At 42.6% G+C, this 21,084-nt stretch overlaps 1 protein-coding gene across 2 annotated transcripts in view; it reads left to right on the top strand.

Annotated features, from left to right (window-relative positions):
* The window catches only part of FREM2 (FRAS1 related extracellular matrix 2), a 181,306-nt gene that overhangs the window by 86,184 nt on the left and 74,038 nt on the right, over positions 1–21,084 (top strand). For both annotated transcript variants that reach the window (XR_012900698.2, XM_025185589.3), the window contains exons 4-6: positions 7,359–7,589; positions 12,018–12,143; positions 14,428–14,679. Coding sequence is in view for 1 of the 2 variants with exons in the window: in XM_025185589.3 (XP_025041374.3) it covers positions 7,359–7,589; positions 12,018–12,143; positions 14,428–14,679 (609 nt within the window). In the remaining variant the exon portion in view is untranslated. The remainder of the gene's footprint in view (positions 1–7,358; positions 7,590–12,017; positions 12,144–14,427; positions 14,680–21,084) is intronic.

Genomic DNA, 21,084 nt, shown 5'->3' with positions numbered 1-21,084 from the left:
AAAATGCTTAAACTAAAGCATGTACAACACAAATAATTTAATAAATGTCATTTTATGCATGTTTATATTGTGTACAGCACACCTGTAGAAAATACTTTATTTGTGACCAAATATCTGTTAGCCTACTGAATGGAGCTATGATCTCTGATTCTGAGAAGAGTTATTATGCAACTTTCTTAGAAAATTTGGCCCAATTATTCTATACAGGGTCTGTCATACAGCGTATCGGAAGAATGGAAAGAACAAATTTACCCTTTTTACAGTACGATTTGGTACATGTTATTTCCAAAGGATAGGCCATCGTATGGTATCAGAGAATATAAATTGTGTGTTGTATCTATCCATAATTTTTCTTGAACTTACCAGTCCACACATTAATCTGACCCTTGCTACTTTCTGTACTTTCTGTGCACATGAAATTCCCTTGAATGTCAGTGGGAGTTTATATACATAGAAGGACTGATATGTCATATGAGTTTGAAAGAAGCATATTTCTGTGTTAAAAATCTACAGGCAGTCCCCGAGTTACGCGGATCTGACTTATGTCGGATCTGCACTTACAAACGGGGCTTTCTCGCCCAGGAGTTCGCAGGCAGCGGGACCGACCAGAGCGCAGCGGTCCCGCCACCTTGACCTCTGGGGCGAGAAAAGCTGCTCCAGGTGCCCCTGGTCTGCTGGGGACCGTTTCCAGGAGACCAGGGACACCCGGAGCAAAGCCTGGGAGGCGGAGGGGTCCCGCGCCTCTGAGGCTTTGCTGTGGCAAAGCCGGGGAGGCGCGGCACCCCGCCGCCACTGCTGCTTTGCTCCCGGTGCCTCTGGTCTTCTGGGGACCGTCTCCAGCAGACCAGGGACACCGGGAGCAAAGCCACAGCGGCGGCGGAGTCCCGCACCTCTGAGGCTTTGTCACAGCAAAGCCTCAGAGGCGCGGGACCCCTCCGCCTCCCCGGCTTTGCTCCCGGTGTCCCTGGTCTGCTGGAGACGGTCCCCAGCAGACCAGGGACACCCGGAGCATAGCCGGGGAGGCGGAGGGGTCCCGCGCCTCTGAGGCTTTGCCACAGCAAAGCCGGGGAGGCGCGGCACCCCGCCGCCGTTGCTGCTTTGCTCCCGGTGCCTCTGGTCTGCTGGGGACCGTCTCCAGCAGACCAGAGGCACCGAGAGCAAAGCGGCAGCGGCAGCGGGATGCCGCGCCTCCCTGGCTTTGCCACAGCAAAGCCTCAGAGGCGCGGGACCCCTCCGCCTCCCCGGCTTTGCTCCGGGTATCCCTGGTCTGCTGGAGACGATCCCCAGCAGACCAGAGGCACCGGGAGCAAAGCCGCAGCGGCGGCGGGTCCCGCGCCTCTGAGGCTTTGCCAGAGCAAAGCCTCAGAGGCGCGGCACCCCGCCACCGCTGCGGCTTTGCTCCCCGTGTCCCTGGTTTGCTGTGGGGGGGGGGGGGGGGCGCAGCTAGTGCGCCCTCCCCCCAGCAGACCAGGCTTTTGTTGTGGACCCTGGGGTAGAGCAGCTGGGGTGCTGCCGGATTGGTCTAGCAGGGACCTACCTGGCAGCCCAGCTGTTCTGCCCCAGGCTCAAGATTCAGCCGCTGTTGAAACTGATCAGTGGCTGATTCCAGGAAGCTGGGGGCAGAGCAATTCTGCCTCCAGCTTCCTGTAGTCAGCCCCTGGTCAGTTTCAGCAGCAGTGGCTGAATCTGGAGCCAGTTCCGACTTACATATAAATTCAATTTAAGAACAAACCTATAGTCCCTATCTTGTACGTAACCCAGGGACTGCCTGTACTGTAAATCCAGACTAACTCCACTGATTTCAGAGAAGCTATGAATGAGGTAAGTCAGGCTAGAATTCAGACTCATCTTCTTAATCAGATTGTTCCATTGAGATGGAAATAGAGGGACATTCTTGGTTTATAGAATAGTAATCTATGAAGGAGACACTGCAATAGGCTTATATACTAACCATTGTCTGATGGATTCTTAGGTTAGTGACTCTCTTGGTATGTCTAGTCAGGATAAAAACCCAGTGGTTGGTCTAGGTCAGCTGATTAAGGTACTGAGGCTGAAAAATAACTGTATAGCCATTTTGGCTTGGGCTGTGGTGGAGGGTCCCAGAATTCTAGCTCTAGCCTAAGCCTTGAGCGTCTACACAGCAATTTTTAGTTCCAAGACCCATGGCCCCAAGACAAATAACCTAAGCTGGCCACCAATACATCCTTGTCCAGACTACAGTTTTTTTCGAAAAAAAGTGGCCTTTTTCTGAAAAACTTCACCTGTATCTAGACTGCTGCCGTGTTCTATCGAAATTAAATCGAAAGAAGGTGGAGGTTTTTTCAACAGCGGTAAACCTCATTTTACAAGGAAGAATGCCTTTTTTTGAAAGAGCTCTTTCAAAAAAAGGCACGCTTGACTGCAAACAGGGCTTTTTCGAAAGAGAGCATCCAGATTGCCTGGGTGCTCTCTTTAGAAAAAGCGGATCACTTTTTCAAAAAACGTTGTGGCTGTCTAGACGATCTCTTTCGAAAGCTTCTTTCGAAAGAAGCATGTAGACAAGACATACCCCTGGTGTAGATGTATGCTCTGTGACCACAATTGGGAAGGGAGAAAAATGGTTTTAATCATAGTTCTTCATTTGTTCACACCACAAAACTACAACTGTGTTGAGCACTTTTAGCATGATTGAAGCTCCACAGACTTCCTAGCCTAATACACTGTGGCTGGTCCATATCACTTATTTTTTTTCACCCACAAAATGTGAAATAAGTTACCCATGTTACTCTCAGACCATAACATTAATTGATCTTAGCAAAAAGAAGAGTTTGGGGATTCGATTCATACATAACTGAAAGTTCATATTCTCTCCTTTGCACAGTACTAATGGAAAAACTAAATTGCGGAATAAAAGATTGATCTTAATGCAGACTCCAATATACTACTGTAAAGACCAAACTTTTATTCTCATGCCCCTCCTTACTAGTAATGGAAGATGGGCTGGGGATAGCTCAGCATGGGAATGGAGATGCAGCTCAGGCTTGGAACTGGACTCAAAGCAGAGGTGCAGAAGGGGCTGGAGCTGGACTGGGGCCAGAGTAGGGTTGCCAAGTGTTCGTAGTCTGGTATTTGCACGCTCTGTCTGGTAAAAAAAATATCAGAAAATACCGGACATGTGCAATGTCCAGTATTTTCTGATTTTTTCAGCTGCGCACCAGTCGGAAGCCTGGCATGGGCAGGGGGAGCGGCTGGGAGTCCCAGCAGGGAGGCGGCACCGAGATTGCTGCCAGGAGCCCTCAGTCGGTTGAGTGTGAGGAGGAGGTGGAGCCTCCTCCTCACTCATGCGTCACCGGGAGCCTGCACAGGACAGGCAGCAAGTGCCCAGGTCAGTTCCACTCCTCATCGGCCAATTTGCTCACCCCTCCCCCACTTCCCATCCTGATCTTCCCCAGCCAGCCCCCTGTACCCTCCCCAGCTCTGCTTCCTGCCAGCCAGTTCCTCTTCCTGATCTCCCCCGGCCAGCCACGTTGCCCCTCCCCCCCCCCCCATTAGCTGTTTCCAGGCCCTCCCTTCCCGGGCAACACCATTCCCTTCCTGGCCGGTCCTCCCCCTTGAAACGTGTCCATTTTTTAAAATTTTATTATTATTAATTTTTTAATGACTACCTGGCAACCCCTAGCAATGATCCAGGTTCTTAGATTCTTAGAATCTTTTTTTTTTTTTTTTGCTCAACAACTTTGGTCCCCCCATCCTCCCTTTTTTTTTCCTTCAACAAAATTTTTTCCCGGTGGTCTTTTGGCGGGTGGGGGGGGGAAGGTGTTCGTTATTTTTGTTTCAGCCACCTGGCAACCTTACGGCCAAAGCAGGTCTGGAAGGTGCTCCTATCTGCCACCCATGGGCCTTACTGTAAGCCCCTCCCCCCTCAAACGTTCCTCTCACCGTCTTAGGGGTTGTGCCTTACAGTCAGGGAGCCACTGATCTAAATGCTGCAGACACAACAATTGTACACAAATCACATATATTTGTGTGTGTGATTAATTGCATTTAATAGCTATGTCTCTGCAGCATGTAGGTCAATTAAAATGTGAATATTTGAATTGATAAGGATTGGTCACGCAAGCACAGCAAGCAATATTTGATTTTGGCCTTAAACACAAAGAATTCACACATATTGATTCTGTGACCAATGAAGGAATGCAGAGTTTTCACTAAAGACAGGAACCTATCTTTTTTGGTTGAAGCCATTTATTTTTAGCAGGATACTAAAGAAGAGCATCTCTTGAAGAACTTACATTCATAAAAATGTGTGTTTTATAAATAAAGACCAAAGAATTTGCATTCTTGCTTCCGTTAAATCCTAAAACAGAATTAAGACTTTTCCTGTAAGTTTAGGAATTAAAGTTTGGTTCCTGTGCATTTGTTTTGTAGAACACAGAGGGTAGAAACTATTAAGACAAACATTGACATATATTCTTTACCGGCCACTCTGCGGTGAACTGTCGTGATTGAGTAATTACCAGAATATGCATTAAGAATTGCAGCAAGTAGATTCATTTTCTTCAGTCAGTGTTGGCAGTGATTTATCTAGGTGTTGAAAACTGCTCAGAGTGGATGAGGAGTGAGAAGGGGGGAAATGTGCTATCATCACATTCTACAACCTCACACATATTTCTGGCTTCTTTTTTGTATTATTAGTCTTATTCCAATTCCCTTTGCCCTGGCAGTCATAATACATTTGGACTCTGAAATATTAATTTTGCACAGGTTCAGGTCAAAGCATGTACAGGACTTAAAACTTGTTATAAGAAGAAGAACAGTTTAAGGCCCTGATTCAGCAGGGTACGCTTCAAGCATGAGTAGTCCTACTCAAGTCAATAGGACTCATTCATGCTTAAAGTGAGGCAGGGTCTAAAAATTAACTTTGCTACATTCTTTCTTTTTTTCTTTCACAGAGCAAAGAGTACATCAGAGAATGATATATTATAACAGGAGTGTTGGAACAGTTTTTATAGTGGGAGTGTTGAGAGCCACTGAACCAAATTGCAAACCCTGTAGATGCAGAAATCCAATTTAAGCCAACAAGTGCAGAGGCATCCCAAACACTGCTAGTTCCAGCATCTGTGTATCATAATAAAGGACAAGTTAAAGTTTGTTGATTAGTTTAAATTGTTGATATTGGTTAATAGGTATTGTTTTCATTCAAGGAAGTAACCATACAGATTTGCTGTCTGACCTTTTCAATAACAGTATGTACAACATTTTCTGTTTCTGTAAAGGGGAGTCAGTTTAGTTTCTGAACACTTTGGACTTTGATTTCCATAAGGAACTGATCCCAACACTGACTGGTTAACTTGCATCTCACTAATGTAAACCTGCTAAGTGTAATTCCATGATTGTAAAAGAATGAAGAAGTTATTAGGGGAAATTCTTATCCCCTTCTTCTGTCTCCATATGCAGAGTAAAGGGGCTGGAGCAGGGGTGGGCAAATGGGCCTCCACAGGCCGAATCCAGCCTGCCAAGCGGGTGGATCCGGCCCGTGGAGGCCCTGCTGCTCTCCTGCCTCCAGGCCAATTAGGACCTGGAGGCAGGGGAGCACACAAAGCTTCCTCCTGCCCTGCCAGAAGCACATAGCACTTTGAAGTGCCATGCGCTGCTCGCAGGACGGGGGGAGAGCGGAGGAGGCTTTGTGCGCTCCCCTGCCCCCAGGCCAATCAGGGCCTGGGCATGGGGGAGCTGTGTGAAGCTTCCTTTATCCTGCCCCAGCCCTGCAAGGAGCCTGCAGCACATCAAAGAGCCATGTGCTCCTTGCAAGGCGGGAGGAAGCTTCCCTTGCTCCGCTACCCCTAGACCCTGATAGGCCTAGGGGTGGGATAGCCCTGCCTCTTCCTGTTTAGGTCCTGCCCCTTCCTGTTTAGGCCCCACCCCTTCTGGGTGGCCTGGGGCTACTTCAACAATTTTTGAAGTGGCCCCTGGACAAAAATTATTGCCTGCCCCTGGGCTGGAGCCAAGGAAAAAGCCCTGGATCTGTCAGAGAGAATTCCCAAAGTGGGAAAGATAGCTGCAAGTAGTATTTTGAGGACCTCCAAAGAAATCTTATTGTGGGGTGGGGAGACATTCCAGTCATGGTGATAAAGGCAGGGATATGTGTCAGAGACAGCTTTTACAGGCTGTCTAATATACACTAAGGTTCCCCAAAAAGCTCAGGCTCAGGAAGGCACAAAAATGACTTAGATACGTCAGACCCACAGCCTCCAGGGCTGTGAGTTCTATGCTCTAAGGCCACATCTTCATTTCCTGGATGATTGACACTACAGCAGTTAATCTTCCAGAATTCAATTTAGTAGGTCAAGTAAAGGCCCTCTAAATTGAATGATGAGGGCGTCTCTGTTGACGCCAGAATTCCTACTCCTCATGAGGAGCAAGAAAAGTCAAAGGGAATGTTTCTCCTGTTGACTTCCCACTGTGGAGACGATGCTGAAGGTCGAATTATGGTACGTTGATCCCAGCTACGCAGTTAATGTTGCTGGAGTTACATATCTCTATTAGACCAGGCCTAAGAAGCAAGGTGCTGAATTTCATCCCTTGACTTTGCTGCCTGAATTTGACCTGAGTTGAACATGAGAAGTTTGAGATTAATGGTGGCCATTATATAAAGGCTGAAACAAGATGATGTCACCAAAATTAAAGCTATTGTTGTGGTACTGTCACTGTATTTCAAGTTTCATCACAATTCATTGTAATTTCTTATGTCTAATCACTGAGACTTTCCCATACTCATCTTTCAAGCTAAAATTTTCCATGCTTAGTCTCTTTCTGAAAGTGATAAGTATGAGTGTCCATTTGTGTGCATGTGCATGTTTAGAAAGTTAAAGAAAAAAGAGTTCAGAGATTTTTGAGTTGCTGAGAATCCATTTTAAAAAAACCAAGAAGAAATAGTTTATTTGAACTGTTACGTAGCTGAAACATCCTGGGGCTAGAAAAGCTGACATTTAGCATAGAGGGTATAGAATTTACCAGCAGTTAGTTTTCATTTGGGTGACAGTCTGGTTAATCTGTGTTTATCTGTGCTGGATGTTCCAACACAAATTAGTAATGGGGTTATGTTGGGTGACTCTTATATATCTATATTTCTGAAGATTTACCCAACAGCCCAAACCCTGTGGTTTAATACTCTCTCTTGGGAAAAATGTGTATTTTCTATTGTTTTTGAATAGCAAACCAGTAATAATTCTAGGTCAAACAGGAATTAATTCAGAGAAGTATTATGGCCTAAGTTGTACAGCTCCAACAATGGTCCCTTCTCACATGAAGATCTGTGAATGACAGAAAAATAGAACTGATCTATTGTTAATGGTCCTACTTTCTGTTTTTCTTGTCAGGTATTAGCACTAGAGATGGTACTGCTCAGAAGGATAAAGACTTTAAAGGAAAAGCCCAGAAGCAGGTGCAATTCAATCCAGGCCAAACATTAGCTACATGGAGAGTTCGGATTTTGAGTGATGGTGAACATGAGCAGTCTGAGACCTTCCAAATTGTGCTTTCTGAGCCTGTCATGGCTGTCCTCGAGTTTCCTGAAGTGGCTACAGTGGAGATTATTGATCCAGGAGATGGTAAAGACATTTTAAAAATGTTATTCTTAATCTGCACCCATAACTACAGAGGAAACTGTAAGAAAAGACTGATACTATGATTCTTTTATTTTTGAGGACAGAATTAGGCATCATCCTGATGTTTTGTCATTAATTGCATTCATCTTAGTGGTGACTGGTTTCTCTGAAACATTTGCCTTACGACTTCAGGGCTGCTGGCTCTACAGGAGTGGAAAATGCCCCTCTAGAGCTGAGTGACAGCTGGGGAGATTGACCAGGGCTCACGGACCAAGATAAACTTTCCTGACTGATGCTCCTCAGCAAAGCGCACAGTTTTCCCTACTCAGCCATCCACTCTTGAAGTAGGGGATGAGCAAGTTCCTTCAATGACAGTTGAGCCTCCCAAAAGAGTATAAAGATCCTGCTCCAGTTCCTCGTGCTTAAGGAGCTCTGCATAGGTTGCTGCTGCCTGAGCAAGTACTGTATATAGGGGAGTTGTGTGAGGAATTGTGGTAGCAGTTGAAATTTAGGGAAGAGAAACAATGTTAGCATGCATGTACAGCTGGTTTATTTTCAGGCATAAATTGGACAGCTGAGGTGTGGAGAACAGATAAAATGACTGTTGAATGTAGGTGAGGAGAGAAGTGATAACAGAAGTATATGCTGGAGTAGCAGCCCTGGTAACATTGGGAGGTTTTTCTTTTGAACTGCTTCCAGACACTTGAAGCAAGTGGCCATGGGCACACAAAGACGTCAGTAAGGAATCTTGAGAGAACCAAAGACTGCAACACATTGTTTTATATAGTCTTTTTCAAATTAACACTTGGAGGTGGCTCTACAGGAAAAAAATGTGTTCAACATTTGCTAGTTTTAAATTTAAAATATATCAGAACCAGCGGGTTATCTTGCATCCCTATTTAGTTAGAGGGAAGCACATCTTATAGATCGAGTTCAATGTTAAATCCAGTATATTGAGGATATGGAATTGACTAAGCATGCAGTTTCTGTGACCACCAATGGGAGCTCTGTCAGCATGGTGTGTGGTCCATAATCAATGCCAACTCTCCATTGCCATTTTCTGTATAAAGCAAAACACACAAACACGGCCCTGGGCAGTTTTCCGTAATCCAAATTGTATGTATAGGTCTGGGAGGGTTTGACATGTGAATGGAGCATGGTGTTTGTCATTAGGAGAGTAAAAGGAATTCATATGGTAAGAGAAGGAACTCAGGGGTGGTTTGGCAACTGGAGAGAGGGATTAGGGTTGGATGCTCAACTCATCTTTCAAAATGTTACAGGATCATGTATGTGTAGGTGCTGTAAGAGCCACTGAAGTCTGATTATGCTCATTTACTCAGATGGTTCAGCATTAGATACTAAACTAATGAGACCCTGCTGAAAGCTTAGTTAGCCCTTAGCAAGTGGGGAGGTCAGTTGTGTTTTACAATGGGAAGGTATTAAATAAAGAATTTTTCATATGCTAATTCTAGAGAATATAAACTCAGTCAGCATGAGCTATAGGCAGCTATCATAATACCACAAGTTTTAGACAGTTTTCCCAAATGTTTTTGCTACCACCACATATAAGATTTGTTTATCTGTTGTATGGAACTTTAAACAATACAGTTACATAGCCATACTACAAACATGGAATGCATAAAACATATTGCATCTTTAGCAGGTTTTCCTTACAATGTATTTTTCTGCATTAATTTATTTCCACAGAAAAAAACAGTTTTTACAGATTACACTGCTATTACTTTAAAACTTAAAAGGTTGATATGTTGTCATATTTTTTTTTGTCTTTCTGAAGTAATAAAAGCAAATAGATGTTATCAGACCAGTATTACAGTTCTTTATAGCAGCCTTTTAACCTTCTGTCATGCTTGCAGCATTTTATTGCAGAAAATGCACGGTGGGACATCCTTTCAAAGAAATCATACTAAACTTTTATAAAATTGCTTACAAAAATATAAATAATACAGGCAGTCCCCGACTTACGTCGGATCTGCACTTACGAACGGGGCTTTCTCGCCCCGGAGCTCGCAGGCAGCGGTCAGCCACCTCGACCTCCGGGGCGAGAAAAGCTGCTCCCGGTGCCCCTGGTCTGCTGGGGACCATCTCCAGCAGACCAGGGGCATCGGGAGCAAAGCCGCAGCCCCGGCGGGTTTGCTCGCAGTGTCCCTGGTCTGCTGGAGACGGTCCCCAGCAGACCACGGGCACCGCGAGCAAAACCGCAGCCGCGGCGGGTTCCCGCGCTTCTGAGGCTTTGCTCTGGCAAAGCCTCAGAAGCGCGGGACCCCGCCGCGGCTGCGGATTTGCTCCCAGTGCCCCTGGTCTGCTGGGGACCGTCTCCAGCAGACCAGGGGCACTGGGAGCAAAGCCGCAGCGGCGGGGTCCCGCGCCAGAGCAAAGCCTCAGAGGCGAGGCAGCCCGCCGCTGCGGCTTTGCTCCCCGTGTCCCTGGTCTGCTTGGGGGGGGGGGGCGCATCTAGTGTGCCCCCCCACCCCCAGCAGACCAGGCTTTTGTTGTGGACCCTGGGGCAGAGCAGCTGGGGCGCTGCCGGTTGGTCCTGCAGCACCGCTCTGGGCACTACTCGACCAACCCGGCAGCACCCCAGCTGCTCTGCCCCAGGCGTCCTGATTCAGCCGCTGCTGGTCAGTTTCAGCAGCGGCTGAATCAGGACGCCTGGGGCAGAGCAGCTGGGGTGCTGCTGGGTTTGTCCAGTAGCGCCGAGGAGCGGTGCTACTGGAGCAACCCAGCAGCACCCCAGTTGCTCTGCCCCAGGCGTCCCCAAGTCAGCCGTTGCTGAAACTGACCAGCGCTGACTACAGGAAGCCCGAGGCACAGTTGCTCTGCCCCGGGCTTCCTGGAATCAGCGGCTGATGAGTTTCAGCAGCAGCTGACTTGGGGTTCTTAAGTTGAATCTGTATGTAAGTCAGAACTGGTGGTCAGTTTCAGCAACGGCTGAATCTGGACGCCAGTTCCGACTTACATACAGATTCAACTTAAGAACAAACCTACAGTCCCTATCTTGTACGTAACCCGGGGACTGCCTGTAGTCATTTACATTCTACAGAATCATTATAGCAGTTGGAATTTAAAATATGGAGTTGCTTATATGAAAGCAACCTTGATTGAATTACATATAATCTTTGCTGAAATTTGTAAGCATAAATGGGTATTCTGTGTCTACAGCTATCCATTTCTCTAAAATTTTGATGGACATAGAAAATAGTCTGAAATCCAAGGGTACCATAAAAGCCTGTTTATCGGAATGTAGATTAACTAGAATTTTTTTGTTTTCAGTTTGTTCAATGTTTTATTTGCTCTCTCTGAAAAATAGGAAGTGTTATTCTTACACCTGACGGTTTTTAGGAATTTTGAAGAATGCTTAAAAAAAATTTTCAAAGCTAGTGTTGATTTTTTTCCTGTCTGCCCTTCTGGCATCCAGAAGGAAATAGCTAACTTTAATTAACAGAATATACATTCTCAGCCAAAAGAGCAAAACTAGTTACAAGGAAAAAATATGCCTGCAGCACTTATTCAGATAAGAAAAAAGGAATTCCAGAGAACATGAAAGAGAAGTGTATTTATACATATATAAGCCCAAAGAGATAATGGACATGTCCAAATTCTACATGTTTTACAGGATTTTCTGTGATCTCAAACTAATGGTTAGCTTTCTTTTGCAGTCTGTTTTGGTTACACTGTTTCAAGAACAAACAAAATTAGGGATCACTCTTTGACTGGTAAATGTATAACGATTATAAAATTAAATAATATTTGTCTGTATTACTCTTTCACCATGTGCTAGCCATTGTACAGAGTACAAAGAGATGGTCCGTGCACAAAGGGGCATATTACTTCATATAGTGCGGAGTTAGAGTGAAATTCACAAAGGACCCAGTCCTGCATCCTAAGCACCCCAAATGTCAAAGGACTAACAGATGTTTTGGTGTGCAATAAAGTAAGAATGATCTTAACGAACAGCCATCATGGAGGATGCTGGAATGAATGTGTGATGCTCAGTAGTGAAACTTTCACGTCTAACAGCAATTACATATAATTGTCTAGAAATCACTAGAAGAACTTGGATAAAATTCTGGTGCACAATGGAGGTGTGGGTGTAACAGTGGGTGTAACTGGTAGGTGTAACAGTGAATCACATGATTCACCCCATTACAGTAATTAAATCCCAGAGAGTGGAACTACTTTTGTGATTAAGATCTACTTATTTGTAAGGGCTTACATCATCAAGCCTTGGTTCTGGCATTCTTTCTGACTGCAAAATGAAATATTGAAATATTTTACTGTACCACTGAGGAAAGAGTGATTTGTTACACTGTGGGGTTTTCTGAATTCATGATGTGGGGATCCTCTAGGTATTTGTACTGTGACTCTTTGAGTACATAATGTAACACAAATAAATATCTCTGATCTCTGCAGAATCAACCGTTTTTATTCCTCAGTCCATGTACACAATTGAAGAAGATGTTGGGGAACTGCTCATTCCTGTCAGAAGAAGTGGAGATGTGAGCCAGGAATTGATGGTGATCTGCTATACGCAGCAAGGTAACAGAATCTAGCTTAAGTGACAATAATAAACAAAGTTACAATAATTATTATTTCTGTCTGCAGAATATGAAAATGATTTCCAGTACTGGTAATTACTTTCTGCTTATATAATTTCAAGCAGAAAGGATAGTGTTATTCCTCTTTACTTTGTCTTAAATGCTATGTAGTTGTATATTGTTAAATAGATGCCATGTTTCAGCATTTCTGAATCAATTCTTCTAAACTATTCATCTTATGAAAACTTGCAATATTTCAACATTTTGTCCTGAATTTGGAGGAAAGTAAATGTTGAAAGACTTTCCCAAGGGACAGAAAGTCCAGCTTTCAGTCAGTCCTAATTCTGAAACTGGAGAGACCTTTGATTAAAGATATTTGGTTAATGTTTAGTTTGTAAAACCCAATGTGTTCAGCTTTTTGGCCACCTTTTTCAACTGACAGGCGTTTTTTTATACCATGGTGAGGTACTTAAAATTAAAGCCTCTAGCTGAGGACATTATAAAATGCTATTTCAGATCTATTATAGAGCCTATGTTTGAAACTCCCCTCACCCACTCAGCTGCCCACATAGCTGAAAGGTTGGTGATCATCAAGTTAAAGGCACAGAAACGGGGTGGTGATTTGAGATATTCATATATCAAAAGAAATCTGGGTAGTCAGAAAAATTAATGCTTTTCAGAAATCAGCTTGACTACATAGTTGTCTTGCAGGAGAATTAAATGAGGTGTATCTGCAGCTTGTAATGAAATGCTGAAAACAGGACATACACTGCAGTGCTGAGTATTTAAATATTTCTTTTTTCTTGTTATTGCCAAATAAGTGTACATTTACCAAGTGCATGTACATGTACATGTCTTTCAAGAACAAGAATATCTACTTGCTTTTACAGCAGAGTATTTTTGGAAAACCATAACACTTTGAAAACCATTTTCTTCTTAACCAAAAGTTTTTTGGCTATGTTGTGCCCTTGTACTTCACACAATTCCCAGTGATTGACATGTTAAAGGGCACTATGTTTTTCATATGAATTGCACTGCATAAAACCTCTCTCTTTTGTATGATGCCTTATTTATTGGCAGAAATATGTAATATTTTGTCAATACATATTTGGATTACTTATTTTAGTGCAAGTTGAATGGTAATTTTTTTGCAACATTGTAATGTAGATGATACATCAGTTTTGTATATGGAAGTTCCAAAGAGATATAGTTCGTGCACAGTTCTTTGGGAGTGAAAACAAAGATTGCCAGAATTTGTCTCTAAAAATGTAGCTGGAAAGAATTAATACTGTGTTATTTAAGCAGTGACTTTGTAACATTTTTTCAGATGAGAGAAATAATTTGTTTTATTGAGCATAATGAACAATAGTCTTCATTTCTGGAGAGGGGGATTCTTTTTGCTGTCAAGACTCTGAAGAACCCCACAGTACAGAACTGGTAAAAATAAAACAGAGTTTAGATTTATTGCCGTTAGGACCGTTTCTAGACCACCTTCTTACAGAGAACTTAGTCCAATTCCCCTCTAAGATGCATTTGAGGGTGGGGAATCATTCATTTGTTCTTAGTAAGCTTGTTCTGCTGTTAAGAATTTATGTTGTACATCATAATAACAATGTAGCTTTAGGTCAGGGGTTCTCAAACTTTACTGCACCATTACCCTCTCCTGACAAAAATTACTAAATGACCCCAGGCACGAGGAACCAAATCCAAGCCCCGTTGCCTGAGGGGGAGGGAGCCTATAATCTGTTCTCCATCACCAAGAACTGGAGATGAAGCCTATGCCCTGTTGCCCTCAATCTGTGGACCTGAGTGGTGGGTTTGAGTTTTGGGTTCGGCCTCAGACTCCAACAAATCAAATGCCATCCTTGGCGGCCCCATTAAACCTGGTCATGACACAATTTTGTGTCATGACCCACTCTTTAAGAACTATAAATATTTGCGTTCGGGAAGAGATAGTAAACTGTTGCTTCAAGGCTTCAGTCGGAAGAGTTAGAAGGAAACTTTCCCTAGCTATCTACTTCACTCTCTTTTTAACACCTTTCTCACACTCAGCTGATAATGGTATCTCTTGGAGAAAAAATGCCGAGCTACATAGATCACTGGTCTGATTCAATATGGCAAGTCTGATGTTTCTTTGTACAAGCACTTAAATACTCTGCAATGGATAAATCTTATCAGTTTAAAAATAAACAGGAATAAAAAAGGCGAGCTAAAGAGAATAAAATTCAGCCTTAGTAGGGATTCTTTAAAATTATTACCAATGCTTATTTACTTCTGTCTCACAGGAACAGCAACTGGCACTGTCCCAACATCTGTGCTGTCCTACTCGGACTACATATCCAGGCCTGAGGACCATAACAGCATTCTCCGCTTTGACAAAGATGAACGAGAGAAAATGTGCCGTATTGTCATCATAGATGATTCCCTGTATGAAGAAGCTGAGACATTTGATGTTCTGCTGAGCATGCCTATGGGTGGAAGAATTGGTTCCGAATTCCCAGGGACTCAGGTTACTATTATTCCTGACAAAGATGATGGTAAGACTTAATTTATCAAATGGTATTATCAGTGTAGGACAGAAATAGCATATAATATGACCCTCCAATCACAATGTAAGAGCTGGGTTTTGCAGACTTTCTGTGTCTTCCACTTGACACAGATGCATGATTGTGGCCCTCAGAAGTTTTTAAAGCACAATTAATGGGATACTATTTTTTTGTGTTTTAAAATGGTCAGTATTGTTATTATAAACCTCAAGAACATGGAGCCATTGTAAAATTAGCTAGGTGTTGAGAATTCATCTTTCTACCTTCACAGATTTCAAAGTTTCTTAGGGTATAATCTGGGATGTCACCCCAAATGGAAATAAATGATGTCTGGTATCCGTGATTCTTACTCTTCCTAGTATTAGGCGGCTGTTGCCTCCTAATAATCCAGAAGAGTCTTGTTACAAAATATGAATACAATCAATTGTCAAATGTGTCAGAATAATGTTCAGACTTTGTACCAGGAGACTAACACAATGCTACACTTTGTTTCAGACTAGAGAGTGATCCATGACTCTACTTTAAAGGAGCATTCACTAAAAATATGTGATGGGAATGATGTAGGCATGGGGAAGAAGTGGGAGCACAAACTGACACCAGCTTTTGTAGATAATGCACATGAAAATGAATGCAGCCCAAGGCAATGTCTTCTTTTGTGCCATCTTCACAGCAGTAGAAAAGAGTCCCAGGTAACATGGTCCTGGCCTTTAGAGGACTCTACTCTGCGCTCAATGAGTTTTATGGGCTTGAGTGAGTCAAAAAACCCTTTCCTCACTCAGGAGGATTATTCTGCTGTGAATTCTGTGAAAGGAATATTGTGAAGTTTCCCTAATCTCCTTTAGAATGCTTTTCACTGTCACATAGTGATATGGCTTTGTGTCTCATGAAAAAGGGTATCCTTACCATACAGTACAGTGCATGTTCTGTGTAAGGCTGATCTCAGGATAGCTCATTATTATGTGCACAGTGGTTTCTCAGTAGTGAAGGATATAATTAGTTACCTGTTCAAAGCTGAAAACTGATGTCCCTTCTAATTACACCATGAGTACCAAGTCTGCCTGGAATTTCTAATGTGTGACCCTGTGACCGAGAGGATTTGTTTTCAGTGGGGAGGGGAGGGAGATAAGGTAAATACATGCAACATTTGTGAGCTATGGCAAATTGAAAAATCCAGGAATTGCACTTCTTGTAAAATTTCTTAGAGTTGATTAGTTATGTCATATTTCAAATATAAGATGACATGGAATGTTCATACTTAGCAAACTTCGCTGTCCTGGGCCTACACTGATGTCTTGGAGCATTTTTGTAATTTTAATTAGAAAATATCTGAAAAAATAACTAGGGAGGAAGAATTTTGCTTAGTCTGTAAACTTCACAGCCATTATCTGACGGAATAATGTTGGGAGTTGGGACCTGTAGTTTTCAGGCTTATTAAAGACTCCATGCAAACCAGATGGGTATATCAGCTATTAGATATTTGGACTTCTTAAAATTTGAAAAGAAAGCCACGGGCATCCCCTGTAGAGATTATAAAAAAATGCAGGATCTCCTGTACCAGTTATCCTTACTATACAGCATTGTGCATGTTCTGTGTAAGGCTGATCTCAGGATAGCTCATTATTACATGCACAGTGGTTTCTCAGTAGTGAAGGATATAATTAGTTACCTGTTCAAAGCTGAAAACTGATGTCCCTCCTAATTACACCATGAGTACCAAGTCTTCCTAGAATTTATTCTATTTATTGTGACCTTGTGACAGAGGGAATTTTGTCTCTCATGGAGGTTCTAAACATTGACTTCTGTGGCATCTCCACCTGAACTTCTGAGGACATTATTTATCATTTATCCCCATGTGGGGAAATGTTTAGAATGATATAGTCTCTTGTGTTAAGTGCAGCTGCAATTTAGGCAAACACTTTAACACACTGCTCATATGCTATCTGTTACTACCTTCAGAATGACTTTGAGTAGCTAGCTAAGGAGGTAACTCAGATCAAGTTACCTTATATATTGGCCATGCGCTAAAGAAGGAATTAAAAACTGAAATATTTATGTTAAATAAATATTTAACATCAGTAGTCAAAAACAATACACAAGAGCAGTTTGTTTCCTATACCATCTCAGTTTTAACTGTAGAGTTCACTGCATTCATGAATACTATTGCTCCAATCCTGCCAGCATTTACACACATGACTAGTTTTACTCATGAGTAGTCTTGCTGATTTCAATAGGACTACCCATATGCACAAGTGTTGAAAGGATGGGAGCATTATATTACTAATGCAAAATAAGTGGACATTCTACATTGGCAGGCAAAAGAAAAGCAATAGCTGTTTTGGCTGCTAAAAGATAAACTTTCTGTTTAGGTACAAGTGTTCCTAGACACATCCCAATTTATCTATCACAGCCTAATACGTTGCATCTGGCACATCTGAAATATCTTATAGGCCATCCCACACATAGGTAGCTGCATGATGCTTTCTGTGTGAAAAACTTCTCCCAGAACTTGCAGTCTTTTTAAAAAGCTGGCAATAGTTTATTTAGCACATCATTTTTCTGTTTAGAGCTTGACAAAATCTGAATGCACTGTTAAGAAGTACACTAGGGGGATCGATTCAGGAGTATGCGGTTTTTTTTTGTCTGACTTGATAGTGCCCTTTGTTTAATATTTCGTAGGTCACCAAAGATGTACCATTTTAGAAAGTAGCATAAAACGAGGCATATAATTTAAGACACATTGTTATTATTCTGGATGCTGCACCAAACTCCTGTTAATTATGCATGGCCTTTTGATTTGATAACAAAAGGCCACATAAAATAAATAAAATTTTCTCTGGTTTTGTAATATTATAAATTTAACTGAATCTAAAACACTTCTCTAATGGAAATGCGGGTAAGGCTCTGAAGCATTCATAGTAACCTATGAAGTGCAGAAACATTATCATACTAAATCCTGTAGTCAGCCAGAGTCCCATTACTAGACATCTGCAGGAGATCTGGAGCTATATTATCCTTATTGTTTGTTTGGTAATGGGATTTACATTTAGATTACAAAGTTTCTTTGGCCAAAGGTTACAGCCTCTCATTTTGTACTGATTTCCTCTAACACTGTGACTGGATTAGCATTATGCATCAATGTCCGGAGGTCATAAAACACAAACAGGAAAGGTCAGAGTTTAATAATACTACATCAGGTCTTTCCTAAGGAAGTCAAGTCAACACTAGAAACTTTTTGCTTATACCTGCTGGCATTCAGTGCAAGTTAATTAGGAAACATTCATCTTTAAAACCTTTAATCAATTTATTTTCTATATTTTTCTTTCTAGTGCGTGGTCAGAACAAAAATGTGTAAAGAAGTAATTCTAAATGTGACAAGTACTGGTATATTACAAGCTGAGGAAACATGATTTTAAAATCTACAGCACTGTGGGGATATTTTTACTTTGAAACTAATTTTGCCCAATATGACACATACTTGAGAACAGAAAGAGAACACAAAAATTAACCAAAAGAAAACCAGACCAGATCCTCTTCAGATGTCAATAGCATATGGAATTGTTTGTTTCATATGCTACCACAACTGAAATGTTAAATAATAATTACATGGATCTGTTTGAGTCAGAGATTAAAATTGAAAATCATAAAATGCAGAAGGAAGTGCAGTAGATGTAGAAATATACAGAAAGAATATGTACTTAAAATTCCAAAGTAATAAATACAGGCAGTCCCTGGGTTACGTACAAGATAGGGACTGTAGGTTTGTTCTTAAGTTGAATTTGTATGTAAGTCGGAACTGGTACATATTGTAGGGGAAACTCTATCCAAACATTTCTCCAGAGCTCAGTTGTATTCTCCCACACCTCACTTCCCTCAGTCCTTTATTCTCAAGCTGAGATGTCTGCTGAGAAAAGCCGCTCCGCGTCTCCCTGGTCTGCTGGGGGGGGGGGGGGAGAGGTGCTAGCTTCGCGTCTTCCTGGTCTGCTGGGGGGAAGCAGCTAGTGCGGGGTTGCCTCACCCCGTTTGTAAGTAGGGATCCGATGTAAGCCGGGGACTGCCTGTACTGTACTTCACTATGTTTAACACTTGTGGGAATAAAGGGAATCAAGTTTTTCTGCCTTTGGCAGAACCCCTTTCTCCCTAATACTATAAACAACACAGTGATTTTCAATGACTGTGTGTGTGTGTGTGTGTGTGTGTGTGTGTGTGTGTGTGTGTGAACTCACACACACACACCATGATCATAGATATGAAGTTTAAACTTTGAACTAAATATTTGACGGATGTGTCCTTCATGTGGAAGTAGAGAGCTGGTAATCAATTGCAGAAAGGAAATATTGTACTATTTATGACCCTGTAGAGGACTTACCAGAAGGCTTAAAATATTTAAAGTCTAAAAGAACCAAAAATAGTGCCTAAAATTTCGGGATATTCCGACATTTGAATGGAAAAATCATGTGCTTAGCCTACTTTTGATAGCCAGTCTATTTAAATGGTCCTAAGAAATCCATCTTTTAAGTAAGAAGGGTGGCAATGATATGACAATAATAAATAAAGTTGTAGAATGTCTTCAAGGTGTAGTACAATAATAATTTAGGCACACTTTAAACATTGCCTGGTTATTGCTTATAAGGGACACCACAAATACCATTCATATGCACAACACTCCTCTGCATTCTGTTTGGTATTATAAAGACAGTGTGGTGTTTTGGATGCTGCTTTTATTTGTTAGAACTGGGAGCACTGGCTGATGGGAATCTGGAAGCATAGGAAACAGGAAGGAGGGGGGAGGAGATGGGCCAGGCCTAAGTGAGAGCTACAGAGGGGAGCAACAGCAGCTTTGTAAAGAGGTTTCACCTTTGATAAATAAAGGCCTGTTGAAGTTTGTTACTACCTTGCTTGCATGATACAACATTTTGGAGACGAGGATGGGATTTGCCTGAAGGTGTGGCAGAAACATTTACAATGCACCTTATCTGTTCTGGAATATGTGCAGTAGTGACTTTGTCCACTCTCAGCACAGTAACATCTGGTATTTTAACTGCATGCACCTGTTCATTGGACTGGTACTGCGGCATACCTTAGCAAAATGCCCAAACTTTTTGCAATGATTGCACTGAGCTTCTTTTGGAGGACATCTTGTGTAGCTTGCAAGGTGTTGTGGGGATCCACAGAGAAAGCAGGCTTTTGCTGTGCTTTGAATTTGCTGATTCTGTGGTTTTTCATTAGTTTTCCCCTTGTGATTGTTTGTCTGCAGCAATAGTGGACTTTTCTGCAAAGGAGTTATAGCCTGGACTGGGCCTCCTGTATCCATGCTCATTATTTTGGCTTCTGCTATAGCTGACTCAATCTGGGTAGCAATGGTTATTGCTTTTTCCAGTGTAAGTTGTGGTTCTACAAGCAAGCGTTCCCTTACACGAAACATGGTTGTTTTCTCAATGAGCTGGTTTCTAATCATCTCATCTGCCATATTCCCAAAGTCACAAGTAACTAGGGGTATGTCTACACTACCCCGCTAGTTCGAACTAGCGGGGTAATGTAGGCATACCGCACTTGCAAATGAAGCCCGGATTTGAATTTCCTGGGCTTCATTTGCATAAGCGGGGAGCCGCCATTTTTAAAACCCCGCTGGTTTGAACCCCGTGCAGCGCGGCTACACTAGGCTTCCTAGTTCGAACACCGTTACTCCTCGTGAAAGGAGGAGTAATGGTAGTTCGAACTAGGCTTCCTAGTTCGAACTACCATTACTCCTCATTTCACGAGGAGTAACGGTAGTTCGAACTAGGAAGCCTAGTTCGAACTACCTAGTTCGTGCCCCGTGTAGCCGCGCTGCACGGGGTTCAAACCAGCGGGGTTTTAAAAATGGCGGCTCCCCGCTTATGCAAATGAAGCCCAGGAAATTCAAATCCTGGGCTTCATTTGCAAGTGCGGTATGCCTACATTACCCTCCTAGTTCGAACTAGGAGGGTAGTGTAGACATACCCAATCAGACTCCTCAGAGAAGCAACATACTGCATTATAGTCACCCTGGTTTCTGCTCACGCTGGCGAAATCTGTAGTGATTAGCTACTACATTGACTTTTGGCACAAAAAAGTTCTTTAATGCAATGAGTGCAGGCTCATATTTATCATCTGTAAGGGGAAAAGTGTAAAATACACGCTGCCCTTCTGCTCCAAGGCAGTGGATTAGCAGAGCACTCTTTCTTACTTCAGAACTCTCTGTAGCGCTGATTGCAAGTAGATAAGTCTCAAACATATGGATCCAGGCAGTAAAAGCAATTGGAGGCTCACCTGGCCTTTGCAGAAAGGGTGCAGGTGGGTTCAGAGGCAGAAGATCCATCCTCGTTGCCAAAAATGTTGTATCATGCAAGCAAGGTAGTAACAAACTTCAACAGGCCT

This window comes from Pelodiscus sinensis, chromosome 1, assembly GCF_052426305.1.
Source record: "Pelodiscus sinensis isolate ZL-2025 chromosome 1, ASM5242630v1, whole genome shotgun sequence".
Lineage (NCBI taxonomy): Eukaryota > Metazoa > Chordata > Testudines > Trionychidae > Pelodiscus > Pelodiscus sinensis.
The sequence above is the reverse complement of the archived record's forward strand: the minus strand, read 5'-3'. Positions and strand labels throughout refer to the sequence as shown.